Source organism: Hipposideros armiger, unplaced genomic scaffold, assembly GCF_001890085.2.
Source record: "Hipposideros armiger isolate ML-2016 unplaced genomic scaffold, ASM189008v1 scaffold_5, whole genome shotgun sequence".
NCBI classification, from domain to species: Eukaryota; Metazoa; Chordata; class Mammalia; order Chiroptera; family Hipposideridae; genus Hipposideros; species Hipposideros armiger.
Window position 1 is genome coordinate 6,529,233 of NW_017731355.1, and position 23,500 is coordinate 6,552,732.

Genomic DNA, 23,500 nt, shown 5'->3' on the forward strand with positions numbered 1-23,500 from the left:
CCGGGGTGGCCATTCCTGCTGAATTTCGTGTCTGTGGCACCCCAGGTGCAATTGTGCATCTCTCTCAGGTCGCTGAGGCTGAGGTAGGAGGCCAGTTTCTTTAGGACTTTAGAATAAGAGACAGTTGGGCTTTTAGAAAAACACCTTTAGAATCTCACTTTGTCAATGACAGATGAGGCTGTTGAACAACTAGAGAGGCTTCGAAAGTCTGGTTAAGTGAGAAGCTGGGTTGCTGAAAAGGGGAGAAATCAGGAAAGATGAGGAAGGGACAGAGGACAGGAAGTGGGACCTGGACCACTGTGATGAGGGGGACATGGAAGAAAGGGGTGACAAAGCTGGGAACCAAGAAGAAGGGGGGAGGATGACAACAAAAGGAAGAGAGATCAGTGTGGGCATGCAAATGGAGTCAACGTGGCGGGCAAGCTGACAGTCACAGAGAGGTCATGGGTGGCGGTGGAGGAACATGAGGAATGAATGAGTCGCACCCGTGAATGTGTTATGGGGATGGAGGCTTTTCTCTGGTGGCCTCATTTCTGAACCTGCAGAACTAAATGCTGTGGAAATCCTCTGGGACCCACACTTCCATGGAAAAAAATAAGTAGAACATGGTACAAGACAATAATGTAGTACCACCTTGCCCCAAGTTCATCTCTGAATTTGACTCTCAGGTGCACTGGAGAGGGGTGGGTGAGGGGTGGGAGTGGGGGGCACAGGCCCAGCTGGGTTCTTGGCTATGACAGAATTGACTCCTTTACTAACTTTCCTACCCACTGCCTGCTTTTCCCAAGCAGGGCTGTTTGCCTTGCTTACTAGAAGGCAGGGAGCAAAGGTCTATCAAGTACTTTAAGTGGATCCTTATTCTGGTCTCTGCCTCTGCACAGCAGCCCCTTCCATTGCCCTAATAGACCCAGCGCGCGGGTGGCACACTCCCTCTCCCCACTCTTTCGAAAGGCAGTTCTCTGAAGGGAATCGGGGGGGGGGGACACACACGCACTCACACTAAGGAGGAAACTGAATGATAACAGCCTCGAGCGCTGGGCTCCCAGGTATGCAGCATTCTAATGGCGGAAGAATTCCAGGCATGAGCTGGTGTACAGGGGAGGGGTGCTGGGAACAGGCACGTCACACCACGAAATGCTGCCATGGAAGGCACCGCCTTATCCATCTCACGTCTGGGTGGTCCAGTACCACGGGCAGTTTGCACATGGTTTTGTGCGAGGGAAGGATGAGACCCCCAGAACGCAGCGCTGAGAGGCTGCCAGCCTAGCCTTCCCCATGCTTTTCCTTGGAAGCCTGCTTCCGGCCCCTCTGCCCTTTCTCTGTGGGGCCCTCCCGGTGGCGAGGAGCCCCTGGCTTCCCAGGGTTGCTGCAGGGCTGCTCCTGCCTCCTCTCTGACTGGATCCCCGGGGTGGCTGAGTCCAGGGTCAGCAGGAACAGACCTGTTTCCAAGATAAGGTATCCTTCTGCAAGCAGTTTCCAAAGTAATTTTCCAGTTGGGAAAGCACCCTGCCTCTCCGAGAAACGTGACCACTCTCGCCAGCGGCCATACTTGTTTTGAGCTCAAGTCACCTCCCTGGTGAGTGTTTCAGAGCCTGTCGCCCTCACTCACAGAGGACCAGCTCAGTGTTTCTTACCCCAGAGGCCAGCAAGAGGTAACAATCAGCCATGGCTCTCCTGGCGTGTCCTAGGAAACAGCTAAAGCCTGTCCACGTGGGAGTAAAGTGAAAAATCACCCCTGACATGGCCTCCAAGGGGCCACAGAGTCTGTCGACCCAAGAGAGGGAAGCATCTTGTACATCCGAGCGAGGTAACTGATCAATTGATACACAACTTGGGGGCTGGTTCTAGCCTCCAGCCTTTTCTATATTCTTTGGAGATAGTTAAAGTCTTCCATCATCTCAACAAAATGATTTTAAGCTAACAGAATAAAGGCTCCTTTAGAATGCATTGTAGTCTTCAAGATGTGCACGTATGGTTTAAAATGGTGCTTTGAAGACATTTCATGGTCAGGATGAAACCACTATGTTGTACCGTAATATAGTTCTCTGAGTATTTAATTTTGGGTTGGTCATACATTTTGTGTTCACTATTACTGCTGCTTGTGTAAAGACAAAAGCTACTTTCTGCACAAAAGCTACTTTCTGCCTGCCTGATTTGATGCTTATTACAGTTTAATCTACCCCTAGACGCCTGCCTCATTAACCGGGGTGTGCTGCCTTGAGGGGAAAGGCCCATCTGCAGAGGAGATGTGTCTGGCCATCTCTGAGACCTCGGCTCTCGAGGACAAGCTTTTGTCTGGGTCTGGCTGCGGCAGTTAAGAGGGCTGCCCTGTGAAGGGGGAGGCCTCCCTGGGAAGAAGTGACTTGTGGTCTTGAACACCAGTATCTAATCAGCAAGGGCAGGGGTGCACTTGAGCCCTGGGCAGAGGCTGGGAGGAACATCCGCGTGCCCACGGCAGAGACTTTCTGCAGCCTCCATTCCCTTCTGCAAGGGTTCCTGGTCATGCTGTGCCCTGCCTTGCCCTTCCTGACCACATTCTAGGACAAGCCACTCAGCCTGGGCCAAGCGTGCTGAGCAGGACTTAGTCGTGGGCCCTGCCAAGCGCTCACCAGTATATCTGCAATCGGGAAATATGCAGTAGCCCTGTCTACATGCCTTGGCCATTACTAGAAATGCTGTGACTCATTAGGGCCTTGTTGGAAGTGGGTTTGTAATGCGTGGGCAAGAGGCTAATTAAAAACAATAAAACCCCAAGGGTTCTAGATTCTAAGGCCAGTGTGCAAAGAACATTTCTTAGAGATGTGCCGGCAACTACCAGGAAAACTGAAAACTGTTCTAAGTAGCTGCCTCTAGGAGATGGGACTATGGGCTGAGAGGCGAGGAGGACAGTTGCTTTTTCTTACAAGCTCTTCTGTATTATGTGATCCTTTAACTATGGGAACAGAGGCTTCATGGGAAGAGGGTGGAAATGATCTTAGGGTCACAGGTGCCCTGAGCATGAGCACTACAGTACAACAGTGGGAGGTGGGGGGTGGGGGGAGGGAATAGGGGTACAGATGGGGGATTTGTATCTATGGACCTAAATAGTCCTCCTCCCAGGGACGGTCCAGCTTTTCCCAGTGGGCCTGGTCTTCCCAGATAGCCAGGAACACAGAGGAAGACTGAGGACTTGAAAGAGAGCTGCAGGGAAGGAAAAGGGGCTAGAAGGAGTGGAGAAGGCTACATGTGTATTAGTGTTGAGGAGTGGTCAGCTACGCTAGGGCTCCTGGGAGGAAACAAGGTGGCTGGGCTGCAGTCCCGGGACTGAGTCAGGGTGGGCTCATTCAAGGTTATTCATTCAAGGTCAAAGAACTCCTTGTGCCCAGGATGTCTTCAAGTCTTGTTCAGATTCTCTTTTACTGGGAATGGTTTATACAATATTCTGCAAGATAACAGAGGCTGGGACTAAATAACTCAAGGAAAAGGCCTTTATGACCCCCAAATTTTATCAAGTATTTCTTCCTGGGAAGAAAAATAGACACAAGTATCAAAATGGAGAAAAGGAGCTTTAAAACAAAAGTGCGCAAATACAGGGTTCTAGAAGCCAAGAAGCAACTGTAAACAAGCATCTGGGCTTATGTGGAATGTCCCTTCTTTTCCTGACACACCCTACCCCATGGTGGCTCCTCACTGTCCCTCTCCCCCCACCCAGTGGCCTCCCAACCCGCATCCTGCCTCCCCTGCAGTTCTCCATGGACACCCCTGCATAGCCCCCTGCTCAAAAATCTTCTACAGATTCTCCACTGAGAGCGGCCAGGGTCTGAGCTCCTTGGCCTTGGATGCAGAGACCCCACTACGGGCCACAATCTTTCCAGCCTCCTTGGTCCATCCGCTGCTACTTCAGCCCACATTTCGGCCCAGCCACAGCTTGCGGGACTCATCATGGCCCTCTGTACCGCTGCAGTCTTGCTCCCTCCTTACTTCTGTCTGCAACCCCGCCCTACTCTTTCCACCTCTTCATCCTCTGTCCCTTGAAACTCGGCTCCAATTCCAAGAAGCTTCCTTGCCTGCCATGGGCCACAGTGATATTTCCTCTCCTTAAACTCCTATAGGACGTATTGCACAGAATGCATCTGCTGCCTGGGGGGGCATTTTCCTACAGGTACACGCATGTCTGGTTTGCCTGTCTTGAGGGTCATCTAGGTAGGTGCAGTAATTAATTGCTTGTGTGGCTTTGTGGTACTTACGGAGTCTAAAAGGTCACTGTCTGCATAGAGAAAGGGTGCAAGTATTTGTTGGCTACACATAATTCTGTTTAGGGGCATGGTAAAGGTGAAATTGACTTGAAATGCACCAAGCTGCTCTTCAACCAAGTAAAGATAGATGGTCCAACAGTCATGTTTGCAAGGCACTCCCAAACCAGGGGTAGGGCTCTTAGCGTCAATGCTGTCAAGTTTTCTCTTTCTCTGTCTCACTCTTTATACATGCCCCCCGTCCCCACGACACATGGAACCCCTCCCATCTCACCCCCCCCCCAAAGCCCTTTAGTGATATCTCTGGCTTTATCAATCTAGAAATAAGACTAGTATCAAAAATATCTCTGTCAGATTGCAATAACGCTGGGGCTCCCTGTGCTGGCTTCCAGCCAACCAGCCGCTATTCATGCTGGCAAGGCACAGTTTAAAAAAGGAAATGCTTCTATAACCTCACAAGAATGCGTGGTGACAGTCGGGGCTAAGCACTTTCCGGCTGGGTTCACCGGGGCATCTATTTTGGCGTCCTGGCCTCCCGTCTGTGTCAAGGGGAGAAGAGCACGACAGACCAAGGGCTGGGCCCCTACCTGGCTGCTGGAACACCAGCATGTTCTGTGGAGAAGTGTGCACGGGCAGCGAGCGGGTCCTTTGGACTGAGCTGTGGGTGCGGCTTGGCATGCTGTTGCTGCCCCCTGGGTTGGCGAACCAGAGGTTCTAGTGAGAAACACAAAAAGGAAACCCGTTAGTCCAGACACCCTGTCGGGGGGAGGAGAAGGACAGGACCCCCCAGCCAGGATTCAGGAGACCAATACCCCGGGGAGCGTTCTTTGCTAATTTCTGGAATTTTTTGCCAATGCTACCCAACTGCTTACTTATAGAGAAGGAATTTAGACTCCCTTCCATTAAGTCACATGGCCCCTCCCCTCAGCCCGAGGCCCCTGTCTAGCCTTCCCTTTAATCTGGACACCTCGCTGCCTCACAATCTCCAAAACTCTTTTTATCCTTTTTGTTGCCTTTGCTTTCCCTGTCACTTTTCTTGGAAACAGGGGTAGTTTCTATAAACATTTGCAATGAAGAGCGCCAACTGTTTCAGGGTTCTCATTTGATTTTCTTTCTGAGACTCTTATAACTGACTACAAAGCAAGGGGGAGAAAAAAAAAAGGACTCAGCTGGCAAGGAGCTGGCACAACTGAGCTCATGTGTTTATTATTACGTGGGTGTCCTGGTGGTGACTTCCTCGTGAACCCATCTGGGGGCTGCCCACAGTGGTCACAGAGTGCGGCTTTCTAATACCCTGTGCTGCTTCCTCTGGGGAGGGGATCCCGTCTGTCTTGCCTGGAGCTGTTTTTAAACAAATCTGTCATCCCTAAATTTCTCATGACAATCCAGAACTTTAGGCCCACGCGTGTCCCTCCCATCCCTGCCCCAACCTACAGAGCCCCACAAAGCTGGGGGCACACAGATGGAAGGCATTGGACCGGGTGGGGAGACAGGGCTAGAGGGGTGAGGAGCTGTGGGGACAGAGGTCAGCTCTAAATCACACAGGAGAACCTCTGGGCAGCCTGGCCTTGTTTCAATGCTCCCACTGACATCCTCTCTCAGGCTGCTTCCTGTGGACTCTTCACCACAGTGGGACCCTGACGAAGGAGCTATTTGTCACGAATAGAAAGGCTAGGAAAGCATTTTAGGTGCCCCAGCTCCTCCTCGGAACCCAGATCTGCGAGGTGGTGAGGTTTGCGAGGGCAGGTCAAGGAAGGCAAATAATAAACAGAGTTTGCATTTCTTTCTGAAGGCCCCCCTGTGCAGGGTCCCCAAGGTTAAAGTGGTCCCAGTGGCATCCTAAGCAATACCCCACGAGGCCAGGCACAGCTGCGGCCTTGAGGAACAATGCAAACAACGCTAGTTGCTGCTGAGCATAGGGACAACTGTCCCTCTGTGCAGCCTCCCTTGGCCTTTCCCCTCACCTTGGAGTCATCTGGAGGGACACATCGTAAAGCCTCAGGCCCTGAGCTTGGCTGCCCACCCTCCTTCCCGAGGCAGAACAAACCTGTCTTCCTTGTTTCATGATGGTGGGGTTGGCAGCAGTGTTGCGCTGGGTGGAGCTGACGAACCCACTGGTGCCCAAGAGGCCAAGGCGGGCGGAGGGGACAGTCCTAGAGGGGATCTGGTACTGGCGTGGGTTCCGTCTGCCCATGCCTCCGCCCACAGAGCCGGCTGTCGGGAGGGAGTTGGACTGCCCAAAGCCGCGACTGCGAGGTTGAACAAAGAACGAGAGACCATCAGTCCCCCTCAGCCCTTCCCAACTGGGGGCCCACGCTGCCAGGGCGACGTCTACTTGGGGTCTGCTCACAGTTTGACAGTTGTGAGGCCGAGGGAGGCCTAGGGTCTCTGGGCCAGGAAAGGGCTATGATTAAAACGACAGCTAACACCTGAGAGCAAACATCACGTGCAGCGCATGTCATGTGCACCATCCTGGTACTTTTTCATAGATTCTCCGCTCCTCACCACAACCCTATGTATGAAGCAGCGCTTGATCCGCCTTTAGAGCTGGCGAAGGAAAACAGAGCTTAATAGTTTTGCGAAGGTCACATGGCCAGCAGGGGGCAGCGCCAGCAGCCCAGAAGTTTAACCAGCACGCTCCTGGGCCTTCTTCCAAGCTGCGTCACAGGGCCCAGAGCACTCACATGTCTGTCAAGAGGCCACACAGCAAGAGAGCAGCAGAGCCAGGCTCGGTGCGCCTTCCATCATACCACTGTCTGTTTCTGATGTCTGTGTGAGCAGCAGACTTGGAGAGGGTGGCCTGAGAGCCTCACAGGATGTAAGCGCCATGGGAAAAAGGACGGTGTCTGTCCTCATGAATCCTGTGTGCTCCACGACTGAATCACCTCCTGGCACAGTAAATGCAGGTTGAATGAATGAAAGAATGAATGGGCCTCTGCCACCATGATGCCTCTCCAAACGGAGGAGCTGACCCCATGTCTGGGGCTCTAATTCCGGGGTATGGAGTAAGGGCTGTGAGAATGGAGATGGTTATGTTTGCCAAGTGCTCTGGACCTAGGACACTGACTGCTCCTCACCCCTGCACAGGCCCTCCCTGCAGAAAGACCCAGAGGTTACGTGCTTCCCCTGGGTTCACGCAGGAAGGCTGCCGGAGACCCTGGCGTTGCACTGGGACGCCGTGCTCCCATTACTCCTGTGACCTCATCGCCGAAGAACTTGTCCTCTCTAACATGCCTCAGGTTCTGGGAGGGTACACGGCAGCCAGCAGGGTTTCAGAAACCAGCACATTCTTTCCAAGAAGAGTCAGCTTTAGTCATTCACTGATGTTCAAGTTGAAATGTTTTACCTCCAATGGCCACAAGATGGAACAGACTTGCTTTCCCAGCCACACAGGGGAGGTTTGTACCAAACCTGCGAGGATACTCAGGGAGACAGGGCTGATGTAGTTTAACTAGTTGAGGATGATGGGGTGGGGGTGGGGGACCCTGCAAAGAAGCCATTTCCTGAGAGAGTTGTGTGTGCATAGGGGGTGGGGCATCTAAGCCATCAGCACAGCTGATCTCAGAAAATATTTCTCTTCTCAGAGTTCCTAAATTTCCTAGGGGGAGAGAGGGCAGAGAAGAGAATTTCACTCTGAGCTGACTGATTTCGGGGCTCGTGTCTTTCCATTTTCAGGCTTTTGTGGCCCAGGGAAGGGCTTTTGATTCAGTCAGAGGTGAGAAGGGGGACTACATGTAGTGAGTTGGGGGCGGGGGACGCTCATGGGTTCTAGGTCTTTCTTTTTATCTCATCCTTTCTCCCTTGTCTTCCCCTCTTTCTTCTTTTACTAAGGTTTAAAATGTTTGGAAGAAGACATTTGAGCCAGGAGGGGTAGGAATAATTTCACACAATCGAAGAGGTCTTCTTGGGAGGGAGGACAATTTGAGTGAGTGACAAGTAGAGAGACAAGGATGAAGCAGGAGTTGTTTTTTTTAAACTATGGAAACTAGGCCTTTGGTTTTTGGAGTCAGGATTTTGGCCACCTGGCAGATGATTCAGTATTTTGCTAAGACTTTTCCTTATTTAGTACAGATGGGTTTTTTTTTGGTTTTTTTTTTTTTGCTCATTTTCCTTTTCAGTTGGATTTAAAAAAAGCTATTTCATATGCAAAATACAGTAGTCAATGAGTGATGCTCAAATGATTTGTGCTTCCAGGAAGGCGAGGCTATATTCTTAAGCAATATAATGTGGGCAGAGGGTTCTGTTATGGGGCACTTAGTCACCGTAGAAATGAGGGCTCTAGGCACTCCTAAAGTTAGGACCAATGACTTGGGTGGTATGTGGCGGAAGAGCACAGAACATCTGGGGGATAGGATGGGTGGGGGCGGGGGCAGGGAGGAGAATTTGGCTGGGCCATCTTTCTAATGATGGTGAGATCCTACAGTGGCGTCCTTAGTTGGTTATTACAAAGCCCGTTTTGTTGAGCGTTGCCAAGGCTGGCAACCAGTGTGAACACTTATTTTGATTACTTAAGATCACTAGGCTGAATGAAATAATCATTCTTTCTGGGGAGAGAACAAGGTGACAAAAGCAAGTTTTCATGTTTCATTCTCTGGCTCTGCCCATCTCTGTCTCTCTTTCACTGCCTTCCTAAATCAAACCAACTGATTTCATTACCTTGAAATGTCTGAAAAGACTGAATAAGGACCAATTAATTTGGGATTTGGGATAATTCAAGTAGGAGCTGGGCTGCAGCTACCTTTATATTATGGGAGAAACAGGTCTTCAAAGCAAATTAATAGCATAAGAGATCCCAGAGGTAATACTTAGCAGAACAAATTATTTTCTAGAGCTTTAGTTAGCAACTTCCAATTGAACAGCTACAATCGATGATTGAATTCATCCTTAACTAATCAATAAAGGAGGTCCATTGGGACACCAATCTGGCAAATGCTGGGTTAGTCCAATACAAGCTTTAGAACACGTGAGAGCGGTCAGGCTTCATTGGAACTTAGATGCAAACCAAGGACAAGGCAGGGCAGGGACGGCATTTTTGGGAAGAGTAGCAAACGCTGAAAAGCTCTATCTTCATCTTCAACCTCTTAATTCCTTCTTTCTCTTAGAACTTGTCTCCCAAGGGGCTGGTGTTACAAGAGGAGTCTGGAACTTCCTCTTCTTACTTGGGAGAAGTACTGTTGCCCTTACAAGAAAGGAGTGAGCCCGGGAAGGGGTGCAGCCCCAGGGCAGGAGGTTGAGAAGCAGGCCTGGCCTTTCATCTGGGGGCCCCAGGAATCCTCAGGTGCAGAGGTGGTCCAGCCCAACCCACCTGGGAGGCCAACCCCAGAGGGCTTGGGGCCAGGGAGCTGGGGATAAAGAGTGTTGCTTGCCCTGCCCGTCTTTTCTGTACATGAGCCAAAGACCATGAGAGCTCCTGGCATCTGAAGTGGTTAAGAGCACTGACTCTGGAGCTGGCCTGCCTGCTCCTGGATGCCACTGCCTACCAACTTCTCTGTAAACTGGGGTTAAGAGTAGCTCCCCCACCTCATATGGTTGCTGTAAGGATTAAATGTATTAATATTTTTAAAGTGCTTGGATACCACCATTTAGGGCATAGTAAGTGCTAAATGTTTGTTTAATAAATAACAGTGTTGTATATGCTGGAATAAGATAACACTTTAATTTTTACATTAATCTTTAATAAAGACTTTTCACAAATTCTAACTGGCCTTATCTCACTTAGTTAATATAAAAACAGTGATTTTTTCAGGCACACTTATGCAAATAAATGCCAAGAATCTTAACAACACAGACAGAGCTTCTATATCTGCACTGAGAAATGAATTCAGAACTTTTTAGGTGCAAGTGAAAAAAATTATTTACCTGCTCATGTTTAAAGATGTAAAGATGATTTTCCCCCCAACTCCCTGCCATTGTTTAAGGCTTAATTCTACCCCTCCTCTTAACTCCTCCCCCAGATTGTCACTGCAATTCACCTTTAACATGCAATTGGATTCCTCAATTTAAAGCCAGATTAAGGTAATGGGTTTTAAAGTACAACAACGAGGCTTATTTTTAACTGCATTCAAGAAGGTGAAGTACTATGAAAAATCAAGAATGGTACTGCTCCACACTTAGATTGCAGCTCAGACCAAAATAGACTAGCACTGGGCTCTTCACCCTGCCACCAACTATAATTAGCTTGTCTGCAGCTAGAAGGGAGAAAAAAATTATACTACCACTTAAGGTGCTGATAGAACAATTCATTTTTGTCCTTTCGAAGCCCCCTTTTGGGGATAAACCACCAAGTATTCTGCTGGAGTTCAGTGAATCATACCCACTCTTCCCTTGATGCCCATCTGGACTAATACCATTGTTTTGACAATGTAAACTGAGTTACAAAAGATTGCATTCAGTTCTTCCTCTGGGAATGCTTTCTCATTACAGCCTTTTCCCAAACCCCACCTGTTTAAGGAATGTGATCTGAAACTTGCCACAGGTCATCCTGGTGAACAAGGAATGACGCCTTGCCTCGTTCTGCCCCAGGATCCCAGGCAGGCAATGAGCACCTGGGAACCACCGTGCATTACAAAGAAACGAAATCCCAACATACTTTCTTTGCTGTCGATATCCTGATATGTCTAGAAGGGTTTTCCGAGGGAAAGACCGAAAGAGCTTCTGCACCTGCTGTTTCCATGACAACAATCTTTTTTTCTGCGTCTCTGTAAATGCCTGCAAAAACAAACAGGACTTTTTAATAGGCGACGCAGCCTGGCATTAGAGGGAGAAACATGCAATTAATAGGAAGAAACACTAGCATCTTTGCAGTGGCCTTTTTTTCACCTATTTCTGACCTGGTCCAAACAGGAGTCAGTTTCATTTGTGAGCTGCCTGTCCTGAAAATTCAACTTACTTGGCATTGGAGGTGCCTGGTAAGGTACACGCGTTAAGCTTTGGCTAACCCTTGGTTTTGGTTGCATTTCTGATAGATCCTTCCCCTTCCTTCTGACTCCACTGTGTACTCTATTTATTAACCAAGAATAAATTGCAAAATTGATTGTTGAATACTCTGACTTTTGCAGGCTCCCTGCATTTTCATAATCAATGGAAATGCTAAACCATTCCAAAAATCAATCTGTTTGATGGTGTGTGGACATCCTGGAGTGCTCTGCCAGGCTTCAGAAAATGGAGTATAGACTCTGTGTTTCAGGGCTGGGCTGAAAAAATCTCCAGTTAGGGGGCCCTGTGCCCTATAAAAACTCCAGTGCACCCATCCTAACCTCAACTGTCTGAAGTTAAGAAAAATGGGTATATCTGATGACTTCTCAAGTCTTTTCTAGTAAAATTGATGTTTGGGGATGTTTTGCCTACTGCCCTGTAAAACACTGTTATCTGTATCATGTGTCCTTCTGTGTACACATGGCCCAGGTCAGGACTTTCAGGGGCTTTGAGTCTCCATGGCAGTGACTCTGCAATTTATGATCTATTAGATTCCCCACAAGGAGACTGTTAAAATGCAGATCCCTGGGCCCCCTCCCACACACCCAGAGCCTGACTTAATAGGTCTAGAGGGGAGTCCGGGGTTTGTGTTTGTAGCAAGTGCCCTGGCCAGAACTTGGACAGGGTGGGTTGTAGATGGTGAGGAGCGCACAGGCAATCTAGGAATCCCCTGTCAAGTATCTAGAACTGAGGTCTACAAGCTGTGGGAAATCCACCAGATTTGACTGATTAGCATGGAGATAACACACCCAAGTAGTTCTGTCAATAAGGCATGAAATCGTTGAAGTAGCAATAAACTATTATTTAGGAGTAACAGACTACATAACTATTTTCCATAAATGAAACAGACTCCTTAAATAGAGAGGAAAAAAAAATGACAGCTTAATTTTCTCCTGATGACAATCGTTAAGCACCTAAACACAGGGGAGCTATGTGACCAAAAGCAAAAGATGTTAGTCAGATTATAAAAAAGTTATCGACTGGCAAAGCCCTTCCTCCTGGGTGGCCTTAGCTAGGCACCATTAAGGGTATTCATCAAAGAGGGTTACCAACCAAGGGACCCAGCACCCCATTACAGAAAGAGGTGCAGACCTCCCTTTAAGGTGAGTGGCGGGATGGTCTCGTGGCTAAAAGGGGAGGATGAGGTTCTCCTCCGTGGTCCCTCTCATCTGTTGGTGATGCTTGGTGAGTGTGCAACTATACACAAGGACCTCTGAAAACTGCAAAAGGTGAGCATTTCTGCAGGGCTAATTAAGGGATGGATAGATCTTGCTTTTGACCAGCTTATTCAGCCTAATGCTAAGTGAGGACACAAGATGCAGGTGTGCTCATCCAGAGGACTTGAGGTGGAGGACCAGCCCAGTGGTTGAGAGGAAGGCTCTGGATGCACACGGGCAGGCTGAATCCTGCACACCCTTATTCGAGTTCCTCTACCTGAGATTCAGCTCTTTCTAAACACTGAGGATACTAACCCTTCCCTCAAAGGGATGCTATATGGATTAAATGAGATAACACATAAAAAACACTTAAAATACTTAGAACATGCCTGGCTCTTAGCAATGATTCAATATGTGCTGCTCGCAGATACTCTAGATTTTTTTTTTTCAGTTGCACAGACCAACCCTTTGGTGGTGGTATATGAGTGTTCATCATGTTGGGTATTCAACCATCACCTTTAGCCCCAATAAATGACTTCAAGGTCTCAAAACTATAATATTGAGCTGGTCTGGAGCCAGCCCGAAAGACAACTGGCTGGAGTTTCAGGTGACAAAGGAGGAAATGGCTCACTTTATAGATGTGCATTCAAAGGGCTTCCAAGGAAACCAGTTCATACATGACATCTTCATGGTGGCAAAGAGCATCCAAAAAGATGGAAAGGTGACACACCCACAGAGAGAGGTCAGCTCATTCACTCAGCGTCGGGGCAACAGGCTTATTTAGTTCTGGGTGGCAGACGGGAGCCAGCCCCTTAGCAATGCTGCGGGACTGTGGAGGCTGGTTCTTCTCAGTCTTAGAAACTGCAGCTGGGAGGCATGGACAGCAGCTAGGTCATGGCCGGCTCAGAGCGATTCCTGAGAACTGGTTCCCATGTGTGCTCTGCTGTCAGCTGGGATGGCTGACGCCTCACTCAGCCCCTTCACTGGCAGCTCTGGGTTAGGCTGGTAGCAGCTTCCTCAGGGGCCGGAGAGGAAGGAAGGTTCCACGCCACACATGCCCAGACACAGCCAGTCAGTCACTTCTGAGTCTTTTGTCCCTGTCAGGCCCAGACCAATAAGTCTGTCTGGAGGAAGATGCGTCCTACAGTTTTGGTGGCTGGATCAAAAGCCTCATAAAGGGGACAAGAGACCATCTTCCTAGAACCTTCTCAAGACGCCGAGGAGGCAAGCAGCCTGGGATTGGAATCCATGACACAAGGTGACCGGTCTCGGATACAAAATTCAGAACTTTCCTGTCCTTCCTTTTACTACTCTAGGGAGTCGGTACCTTCATCCCTGGGGAGGAAGGAAGGTATATTGGAAGTGTCAACATCCTTCCATTTGGCTAAAGAACAGCACATTCGGGCTGTGAAAGGGAGTCCTGTCTCTTGAGACCAGGCTAACCTTTAGCCAGGAGGAAGGCTGTGTGCCTCCACGGGGCCTCACAGGGAGGGTGTGTTCTGCACACACAGAATCACCTGAGGCTGTGGAAAATTATTCAGGCATGTTTCCTGTTTCTCGATCTAAAATAATAAAAAGTCTTGGACAACGTTTTCCCCTCCAAAGCAGAGTGCAGGCCCCTCCATGCTGACATGCACGCAGGCAAGCAGACACGGTGTGAGGTCCTTCTGCCCATGATTCCCATTATCGAGAGGCCCCTCAATGGCAATCGGGGCCCCGTGCAGGCAGATGAGTCCACGCAGTGCCGTCTGCACTGGATCGCTTGGGCAACTGGAGAGAAAAAGGGGAAAGAAATAGAAAGGAGAGCCAGGATGCCCCGGGAGGGCTCACATGAGGCAGGAAAGTGAGAAGCATCGGCTGGTGTAGACCAATTAGGAGCAGAGGCAGCCTGACGCAGCCAGAGGACTTGCTATTTTGTCTCATGGGCTCAGCAGACTTGAGGCGAGGTGGAAGGTAACCTGTCCTCCAGCATCTTGAAAGCTCAATGCTGAGACTGGCCATGGGAGAGGAAGCAAGGTTCCTCCTGTTTGCTTTTTCAGACGTTTAAATGCTCCCTTATTCGGTTCTTCTTAAAACCCGCCCCAAATGTCCTCCTCCTCAACAAGACACAGAACCCTCTAAATGTTGTTCTCTCTGCCTAGAGTACTCTTCCGCCTCCTTACTAATGAACCTTTGCCTCCGAGACTCTGCTTGCCTTTCAGCTTGAACCAGGAGGCAGTCCCTCTGAGGAAATGCCTGTAGGCTTTGGGTAGGTGTCCACTGCTCCTCATCTGGGCTCCAGGGCATGTGGGAGGAGCTCATCAAAGGCTTTACCAGCAAGTATGTGATGACCTGTTTTCCTCTCGCCTCACCCACCACCCTCATATTGTAAGCTGTCTGGCCAGGGTCAGGACCTAGATGCTTAACAAATATCTATGGCATGAATGAGGTCTGACATTCGTCATTGTGTTCCTGCCTTCTCTTCTTTCTGCTGCTTTGTGCTGGTCAAAACAAGTACAGAGTCAGGACTGGAAACAGAAAAGGGTGAGTTGGGGGTTGGGGGCGGCACACATAAGAATTCTTGCTGCTGTGAGAGGAAACTGCAGGATTGAGAGTTTAGGGGCGAAGTGGCTGGGATGGAAACCCAGAGAGAGACTGACTGCACGCCTGCACCTGAGGATGGGTGGGGCCAGAGCACAGAGGTGGGGGCCCAGAGAAGTGACCACAGCAGCAGCTGGGCCTGTGTGGCAGCTGGGAGGATGGGGGAGGGGCCAGACCTCTGCACTGGGTATCTCCAATCACTGGGCCCCACTGGGCTCCTGGGGTTCTGGCTGCCACCATGGCAAAGGTGAGGCGACTTGGAGGCCTTTACCATCTTATTCCCATGTCAGAATGCCACAGAAAGACCTCAGTGCTTTACATTTATCCAGCCCTAAGTTTCCTAAAGCCTAGGCCTTGTCTCTGTAACTCTTTGGAGGGGCAATCATCCAAGGAGCCAATGGGGTCCTGGATTTGAGGCACAACCGCCTGTCCCCACATGTCCCTCAGGGCAGCAATGCCCAGGACCTGTCATTCTTGGTTGTGAAGACTGCACTTACTCTGAGAGTCTGGTAGGCACAGCTCCAGCCTGCCTCAGTCCTTCTTGAAAAGGACGTAAGGCTAAATACAATTCCTATGAAAGCCACAAATCAAAAGACAGCAGAATAGTCACCAAACCACATACAACAAACACACAGACACACATGATTTCTTCTGCGCACTCTTTCTCCATCTCTCCCTCAATTTGCCTTGAGCCAAAAGGCAAAATATTTCCAAACAAAATTTTTAAAAGATTTGAAAATGTTAAGGGCAGGACTGTGTGTTAACCACCCCCGTCTTGGTCACTCAGAGATTCTTCCGGCATCAGAAGCTTCTCTCAGGCATTAACCCTCACATCAAAGCTCGGTCTAGAAGAATCTTTGGACACCGAATTAACATACAAGCTGTGTTTGTGCTTGAAGCCGCCACAGCTGAGTTCTGCCAGAGCTGTTGTTAATCACATCTGAAAACCAAGTTGTTGGAGACCCAAATGATCACATCCCAGAAACTCTGAGAACCATTTCTAAGCAATGAGAACAAAGCTTTGTGAAACCTGTCACTACTCACCTCATGAATTAGACACTTGTCTATTAGCTGTAAATAGGAACTTATATTTTCCTCATCGGGTCTGGAGACCAAGAGCTGTGTGCACACTGTGAATTAAAAAAAAAAAAAAAGAAAAAGAAAAAGGAAGATGAATTAGAAAATGCACACCCATTCTAACCTCAAGGTCTGCCTCCGATTTCCTTTCAGGATCAATATTTTGAGATGTCTGTGTGCCTGTGGCTTTACGTAAGGTTTACAAAAAAAGGCCAGGAGGCTCCTCATTCCACTGAAGTCACAGGATCGGTCACCAAGGGCGCCCTCGCCTCGAGAAGCCCCTTTGGTTAATTCCAGGCATACCATTCTATATTAAGCCTTCTGCAATTCTGCCTGAGACAGACACACTGGGAGAGGCAGAACACAGCAGTGGCCCGAGCTCTTTGAGCTCTTTGAAAGAGGCTCCTTTCGAGAGGGAGTTCAAAGGCATCAAAGACCATCGACCTTACCAGGGAGCAGTCTCCATGATTTTATGAATGAATGGGGCACCTCATCTGGAGGAATCCAGTTGGCACATCTTTTAGGATGTGAGGTGTGTGGGGTGTGTTCGTGAGCAGGGAGCCTGCTGCTCAGTCACTGGAGGGTTATTTTTCAAAGTGATATGGGAATGTATACCTACCCAGGTTCACCTGCGCACTCAGGTAAGTGCTAATAGAGTAGAGCAGAGTTAGTCTGCAGGTGGCGTACATACCCCCGCTGGGTTTGTCACGGCCATTCCGCTCTCCTCCTAAAGGCCTTGATGCTCTGATCTTGATGGGAACGTTTAGAAGGCCACAGTGGAGATGGCTGGACAAAAGGTGTCAATTAGAAGTAAAAATGCTTTGCACTCAGCAGATCAGTCTTGAACCTGGGCATCGTAATTGTTTTCTCTTCCCTAATCCTGCATAACCAGTCTGTCACAGAATCCCATTTAAGCCATGTTATTGTGCACGGATTTTCAGTCGTGCATTGTTTGTAATAACAAAACCTTTGAAACCACCTCAATGTCCATTAATTGGGACTCTGCTAAAGAAATTAGGGTTCATACATACAGCAGGATGGTATGCAATCTTTAAAAACGGAGGTGGCGCTATTGAATTGATAGAAATAGTAAAAGTGTATAATGTACAAAAAAAACAAAAAACAAAAAACAGCTGAAAAGCAAGTAAGCAAGACCTGTTCATGTATAAAAAGGATACTCATGTGCTTGTATATGATTACAAAGTTTCTGAAGGGGTATTCCAAACCTGTTTATAGTGGTCACCTCTGGGGAGGAAGCTGGCTGGGCCACGAGTGCGGTAGGAGGCTATTTTCCACCTTCTTCTAGCATTTTGTTTACTTTTGAATTTTTTATGTTGAGCATGAATTTATATTACACTTTATTTGAAAGTACCTGAACTTTATAAAGAAGCTGTGTCAGAGGAGGGCACAGCCCACCATGGGTCTCGCCACAGGGAAGGTGGGGTGAGGTACTGCCGCTCAGGTAACCACCCCCACATGTGTCTTCACCCACAAGGTCACCTGTCTAGTCTCACACAGCTCAGTGCCCACTTAGGGGCAAGGAAGGGCAGTGGTGAGAGGGGAGGAGACCACGGCCCCCGCTGGCTCTCAAGCTACTAGCATTTCAGCTCCAAGGTTTGCTACAAGTCAGCTCCTCTGAGCCAGATTTTTGTGGGATTAAGTCTTTTTTTTAGGACATGTACCACAGGGAGTTTCTTACTACAACCATAAGACCATTTCTGATAAAAACTTAGTTCTTTAAAATGGTCTGAAATATTGAATAAAGAAGAAAAAATGGTTTCCTTTTCCCAAAAGAAAAGTACAGACATTCACTACATTTTTAAAATAATCAAGATTTCTTGTGAAACACCCATCAAGCACAAATGATTCTAGCACTGGACACTGTCAAGGATCTGTGCATAAGGGCCTGAGTCACAGGGAAGGCACGGGGCAGTCCAGGCAGAAAGGGTGCTCCACACAGGACCATGTGTGAATTCTATCCTGCCCTACAGATACACACACAGCATGGCTGTGGTACCCTGTATGGTCAGTGGTAAGAGCTGACTTTAGCCTGAGGGTCCAAGGCCCAATGAACGCTCTACCAGGAGGGCCCAGCATGCCCTGGTCGGAGGGAGTGGGACAGAAAGGAGACGGGGAAGGAGAGGCCTTTGGGGGTCAAAGAGATCCGAGTTCAGATCCAAATACCTTCAACTCTTAGATCCACACTTTGCTCATCTGTACAATGGGCTAATGACATCGACTCTGGCAGACAGTTTATCCAGCGCCCAGGGGTAGGCCCTCGGGGACTGGTAGCTTTGGTTAGCGGTGTTGAGAGAAGAAAAGGGAGAGGTGGCAAAATCGGGCCCTACCTTTGCCCATGACACGTGTGAACTGCCCGGGGAGATCCCCCTCCGGCAGTGGGGCGACAGCCAGCTCCCCGTCACAGCTGCTCAGCTGGTGTGGCTGGAGCCCGCCGCTGGCCCCAGCTGAGGTGGTGGCTGTGGTGCCCGTGGCCACAGTGCTGTCTTTGCAGTCAGGGCTCTGGCTCTCGGGGCCCATCAGTGAAGGCGGGTGCGGGGCCTGTGGCTCCCGGTGGCGAGCCTCTGGGGTGGTGTTCGGGGAGCTGTAGGCCTTGATAGGAGTCAGGATCATCTGGTGCAGTTCCTGCAGTGGGATGCGCAGGCTGCCCCCCTCGATGATGTCCTGGATGGTCAGAGGGAGAAGACCTCTGTTAGGGTGTCTACCCCGCCCTGCCCCACCCTGCTCCTGAGCCTGTTCTCAGGCAGGACTCACAGCTGCTGTCCCCTTTATCGGAATGTTCTTTGGAAAAGCCAACATTTTAATTTTATCAATCGAATATTAGCCCAGGTAGAAAACGTCAAAAATACAGATATGAATAGTGAGGTAAATATACATCACCTAAAAATCCCACTAGACATAATCACTGAAATGATTTTGGCCTACTTCCTTCCCTGGCTTCCTCAGTGCCTTTCTACAAAATGCATTTATACAGTGTACAGTCACACACTTCAGAAGCTGTATAACAGAGCTGGGTCAGACTCTGGCTTCCTGTCCTGTGTATAATTGGTTTTGGACGAAGGAAACTGATCATGTACACCTTTGTTCAGTCCACGACACAGGAAACACAGGGTAGTTGTTAAAAGCATGGACTCCAGGATGGATACTGGGCTTTGAATTCTGACATTGCCGTGTGACCTTGGGTAAATGACTTAACTTCTCTGTGCTGCAGTTTCTCTGTATAAAATGAAGAGGACAATTGTACCTGCCTCCTCAGGTGGTTGTGATAATGTTAATATTGGTAAAGCTGCAGGTCGGTGTATCTTACCACGTCAGTGCTTCTTGGTTAAATTAATAGGTTATGTGTTGAGTGCTCCCACGTGCTAGGCACTGGGCTAGGCATGGGGATATGGTGGGACAGCCTTTAGGATTCCCTCAGGGAGGTTACATCCTGCCATGAGATGAACAGTCACTGTGCTAGAGACAGAGGTGCAGGCCAGGGCTGCTGTGAGGGGAGGCTCTCTGAGCAGGTGACATTGGAGCAGGAACCCAGATGAGTGTGGACAAGAGGATCCTAGAATAGTGCCCCAGGCAGAGAGCACAGCAAAGGCACTGCGGTAGGAGGCACCTTTAGTGTGTGAGGAACAGCAAGGAGTTCTGAGGTGGAACAGGTGGGGTGAGGGGTGAAGGGGGAGACAGGAGATCAAGGAGCCATGGGGCCTGAGCGTGGAGGCCTGCAGGCTAGGGCAGGGACGCAAGAATTTCTTCTAAATGAACGGGAAATCAGGGAAGGTTTGGAGCAGGAGCATGACATGTTTTAGAAGGATCATTCCAGATATACATGTAATACATATGTATACTGTAATATATATAATTGTATATAATATATATGCAACTTTATAAATTGGATCCTTCTGCACCTACAATTTGATATACTGGGCATTACCTATTAGAAAAAGGAATGAAAGCTGATACTGACAGACATTTATCTGTGCCAGATGCTCGCAGAGGTGCAGAGCAGGCTCAGATGCTTGTGGCTGGAGGTCAGGGCCTGGGGGTCCTCCCTGGCATGGTGGGTGGGCCCCGCCTTCTGCCACAGTGCTGCCCAGTGCTTATGCAGCAGATCTTTCCCTGGGACCCCATACGGTCCCTGACAATCAGGGCCCTGATTACCAACGTAGATTTAATCTTCTGAGAGCCCAGAATAGCAAGGACATAATTTTAAAAGCCTGAAGCCTGAGTACTAATCCATTCCTGGGATCCTCTCTTACCAAGAAAAATTGCTTGATGATGTCAAGGAAGACAAGCACATGAAATGTGATCAATTCTGCATCCAGGCTTTCCAATTAATCAATTCAAAAGAGGAAATCTGAGGACAGCAGCCTGGGACAGGCGTGTTTCAGTTCTAGGCAGCGGAACACCAAGAGCCTTGCCCCACTGTTGGCCGGAACCTGCTTTGTTCAGAGGGTTGGAAGCAGAGCCTGAATTGTGCCTTAGCCTAGTTGGCACCCAGGGCTTCTGAGGGAAGTCAAATGCTAAGTGGCCACCAGAATTGTCTTCATCCTGGCCAGGGCCACTGTCCGGCCTACTTTAGTGGAGAGAGTCCATTGTTCTTTTAAACAAGAGGCCTTCGGAGAGGCTGCTCCTTCTCTCTAAACCTGGCAGATATGGCTGCAGTGAGACCAGCCTGCAGCCTGTCCTGACAAGCCTGATGTGAGTCGAATGTTCCTGATCATTCCTGGTTTCCCTGCTGGCGGGACTAGACCAGCCCTTTCTCAGAATCCGATGCCATCATCTGACTGGTTCTTTGACTTTGGACCTGGTGATCTGATCGGGGAGGGCACATGGAGGCAAGGTAGCTGACCCATGCCAGGAGAGCACCTGTCACCTTTTCTGACCCAACTATGTGTCAACAGGGGATCCCTGCCTCGAGGTCCTCCAGTTCCTGCCAACCACCCAACCAGCAACTAGGGTGTGAGAGGTCCTGACCTTCTTGTCCAGCCCCTGACCGAGGAGGGGAAGGGAAAAGGGAGAGCAGGGGCGAGGCTCCCCCATGAAGGTAGAGCTGGCAGCCTCTCTGGGGGATGGCGTGCATCCTGCCATGCCATCCCACATGGCAGCTACCACAAGGGTGCGCAAATGCATGCTTGTGACACTGTCAACTGCCACCAAACCCTCACCTGCTCTTGTTAGTTGGCAAGAAGGCTTCTGTAGTTACTTAGTGATGGGGGAAGGAGATTTTGGTTATGGTTAAGAACTGAATTCCTTCAAACAGGAAACATATACTTGCTCCAAGTTCAAATCTTACCTATTGGGGACAACCACACCAAAAAGGAAACCATAAACATAATGAATAATGTTGGAGACTCTCTGAAAATCTAACTTGCCAGGAACCATGCAGAGTTTTGTTTTGTTTCCCCCCATAGACTTCAGGCCACTGTCTCACTTAACTGCCAGCTTCCATGGGGTGGCACAAAGACTATCAGGTCACATTTCTGACTCTCCCAAATGCATTCCAGAAGTCTACACTGAGTGCCCAAGCTGAGAAGAAAGGTAGGAAACTGCCCAAGTAGGACTCAATCCAGTGCCCTCGACTAGCTGTTGGAATCGATTCTCCATGTTGACAAAAATAGGGACTCAACCCAAGTCTCTATTGATCCTCACACCATAAATATAATCCCCCATTATAAACACAAAGAGGCAAAAATGAAGCTGTGCGTTCACTAATGTGCCAAGTCAAGGAGCTCATGTGAGAGAAGGGGGTGTGAGGGCTGCTCCCCCGTGGCATTGCCGGCAGCTGGGGCGAGCACAGCTCAGGCTGGACAGGCAGGATGGACGCCACTTTCAGACCATCCCAGCCTTCCTGGCCTGGCTTTTTAGGTCTTATTGGAAGACTGGGGCATGTAACAACAACGGGGTGAAAATATCTGGAAGAGAGGGCTTTGGCAGCCGTTGACCCCGGCACTTAGCCAACAGTCCGTGGCCCCATCCTTCTTTTTGTGTGAGAAGCATTGGATTTATCACACAATAGACGGGACTCCTGTGTTATTTAAATCAATTCTCTCTCTTTCTTTCATTCACCAAACATTGGCTGGGCCCTACCAGGAGCCAGGCACTGTTTGGCACTGGGGATCTAAACACAAGCATGACAGAACCCTTGCCCTAAGAAGCTTACAGCACTGGGACCCATAAGGTACGAGTGTGCTGCCCAGACAGGGAGCTGTGGGAACACAGAAGAGTGTGTGTATCTTTTTTCTTCATGCCAGGTTCCCAGGCTCAGAGAACGGTTCAACTTCACAGTTTGGAAGTTCGTTAAAAAGAATGGTGAACTTCATGGATGGGGTAGATGCTTGACCGCTGCACTGTACACCTAAAGCTGATGTTGAATAATATTGCATAATTTTATATATATATATATATATATATATATATATATATATATATATAGTCACGGGATGTGGAGTATAGTGTGGGGAGTGGNATATAGTCACGGGATGTGGAGTATAGTGTGGGGAGTGGAGTCGATGGAATTGTAATAGATATGTAGGGTATTGTGGGGGGGACGGTGGATTGGGGGAGGGGGGATTGTCACTTTGTCAGGGGTGAAAAGTATAATTACTGCATTGTTTTGTACAGCTGAAAATAATAATAATAATAATAATAATAATAATAATAATAATAATAATAATAATAAAGAATGGTGAATGAGAGCATGTGGAAACATTTTCATTATTAAAGATAAATGTTGAAAAACCGGCCCCAGTGACCATTCTATTCATTTTTCTTTTCCACCAAATATCTTGAGAAGTCTACACATCCTCGCCCCATGGCATCATCACCCATTCACACTCACTGGTTCATGGGTTTTAGATTCGTTCCCCTCCCAGCTCCCTGAAACCCTTCTTATCATGGCTACCGGTGACCTCCTGATGGCCAGGTCCTGGGGGGCGGCATTCAAATGTGACACATCCATGGCACCCAGGTCCAAGCCCCCTACAAATGCCTGGACTGCTAAGTGCCCTATCTTATCCATCCCCGCCCCCCATGGCCCCTGCCTTGGCTCAAGGGCCCACCCAAACTGGCTATAGGTTCCTAATGCATATTCCAGCCAGCCCTGGCCCCATCCAGGTTTCTCTCCTCACCACTGCAGAGTAGTGTGTTTCAACCCAGGAAGACACCCCCCTCAGCCTTGATAATGGCATTGATCACACTAGGTTGTGAGAGGTCTGGCTACACGTCTACCTGTCACAATGCACGTCTCGAGCTACGGAGGGCAGGAACCACATATTACTCCAGTTAGCCTCCAGTGAACGGGGTAAACCTCGTCCAAGGCAGCTGTTTAGTAAGTGTTCAGTAACTGAGTGAAAGAGCTCTGGATGCAGAGCTTTTCTGCAGCGACTACTGATAGTGAACTAGCCATGGGCGGGGTCCCAGCTGTCTCCTTAGAAATCTCTAGGTTCTATGTGAGGTAAGAATGCTGGA

At 49.0% G+C, this 23,500-nt stretch overlaps 1 protein-coding gene across 6 annotated transcripts in view; it reads right to left on the reverse strand.

The window, feature by feature from the left end:
- SAMD4A (sterile alpha motif domain containing 4A) overlaps positions 1–23,500 on the reverse strand; it is a 217,033-nt gene that overhangs the window by 12,671 nt on the left and 180,862 nt on the right. For all 6 annotated transcript variants that reach the window (XM_019645265.1, XM_019645297.1, XM_019645273.1 and 3 more), the window contains 5 exons: positions 18,370–18,703; positions 15,989–16,074; positions 10,822–10,940; positions 6,280–6,481; positions 4,820–4,946 (listed from right to left, as the gene is read on the reverse strand). In XM_019645265.1, coding sequence (XP_019500810.1) covers positions 4,820–4,946; positions 6,280–6,481; positions 10,822–10,940; positions 15,989–16,074; positions 18,370–18,703 — 868 coding nt within the window. The remainder of the gene's footprint in view (positions 1–4,819; positions 4,947–6,279; positions 6,482–10,821; positions 10,941–15,988; positions 16,075–18,369; positions 18,704–23,500) is intronic.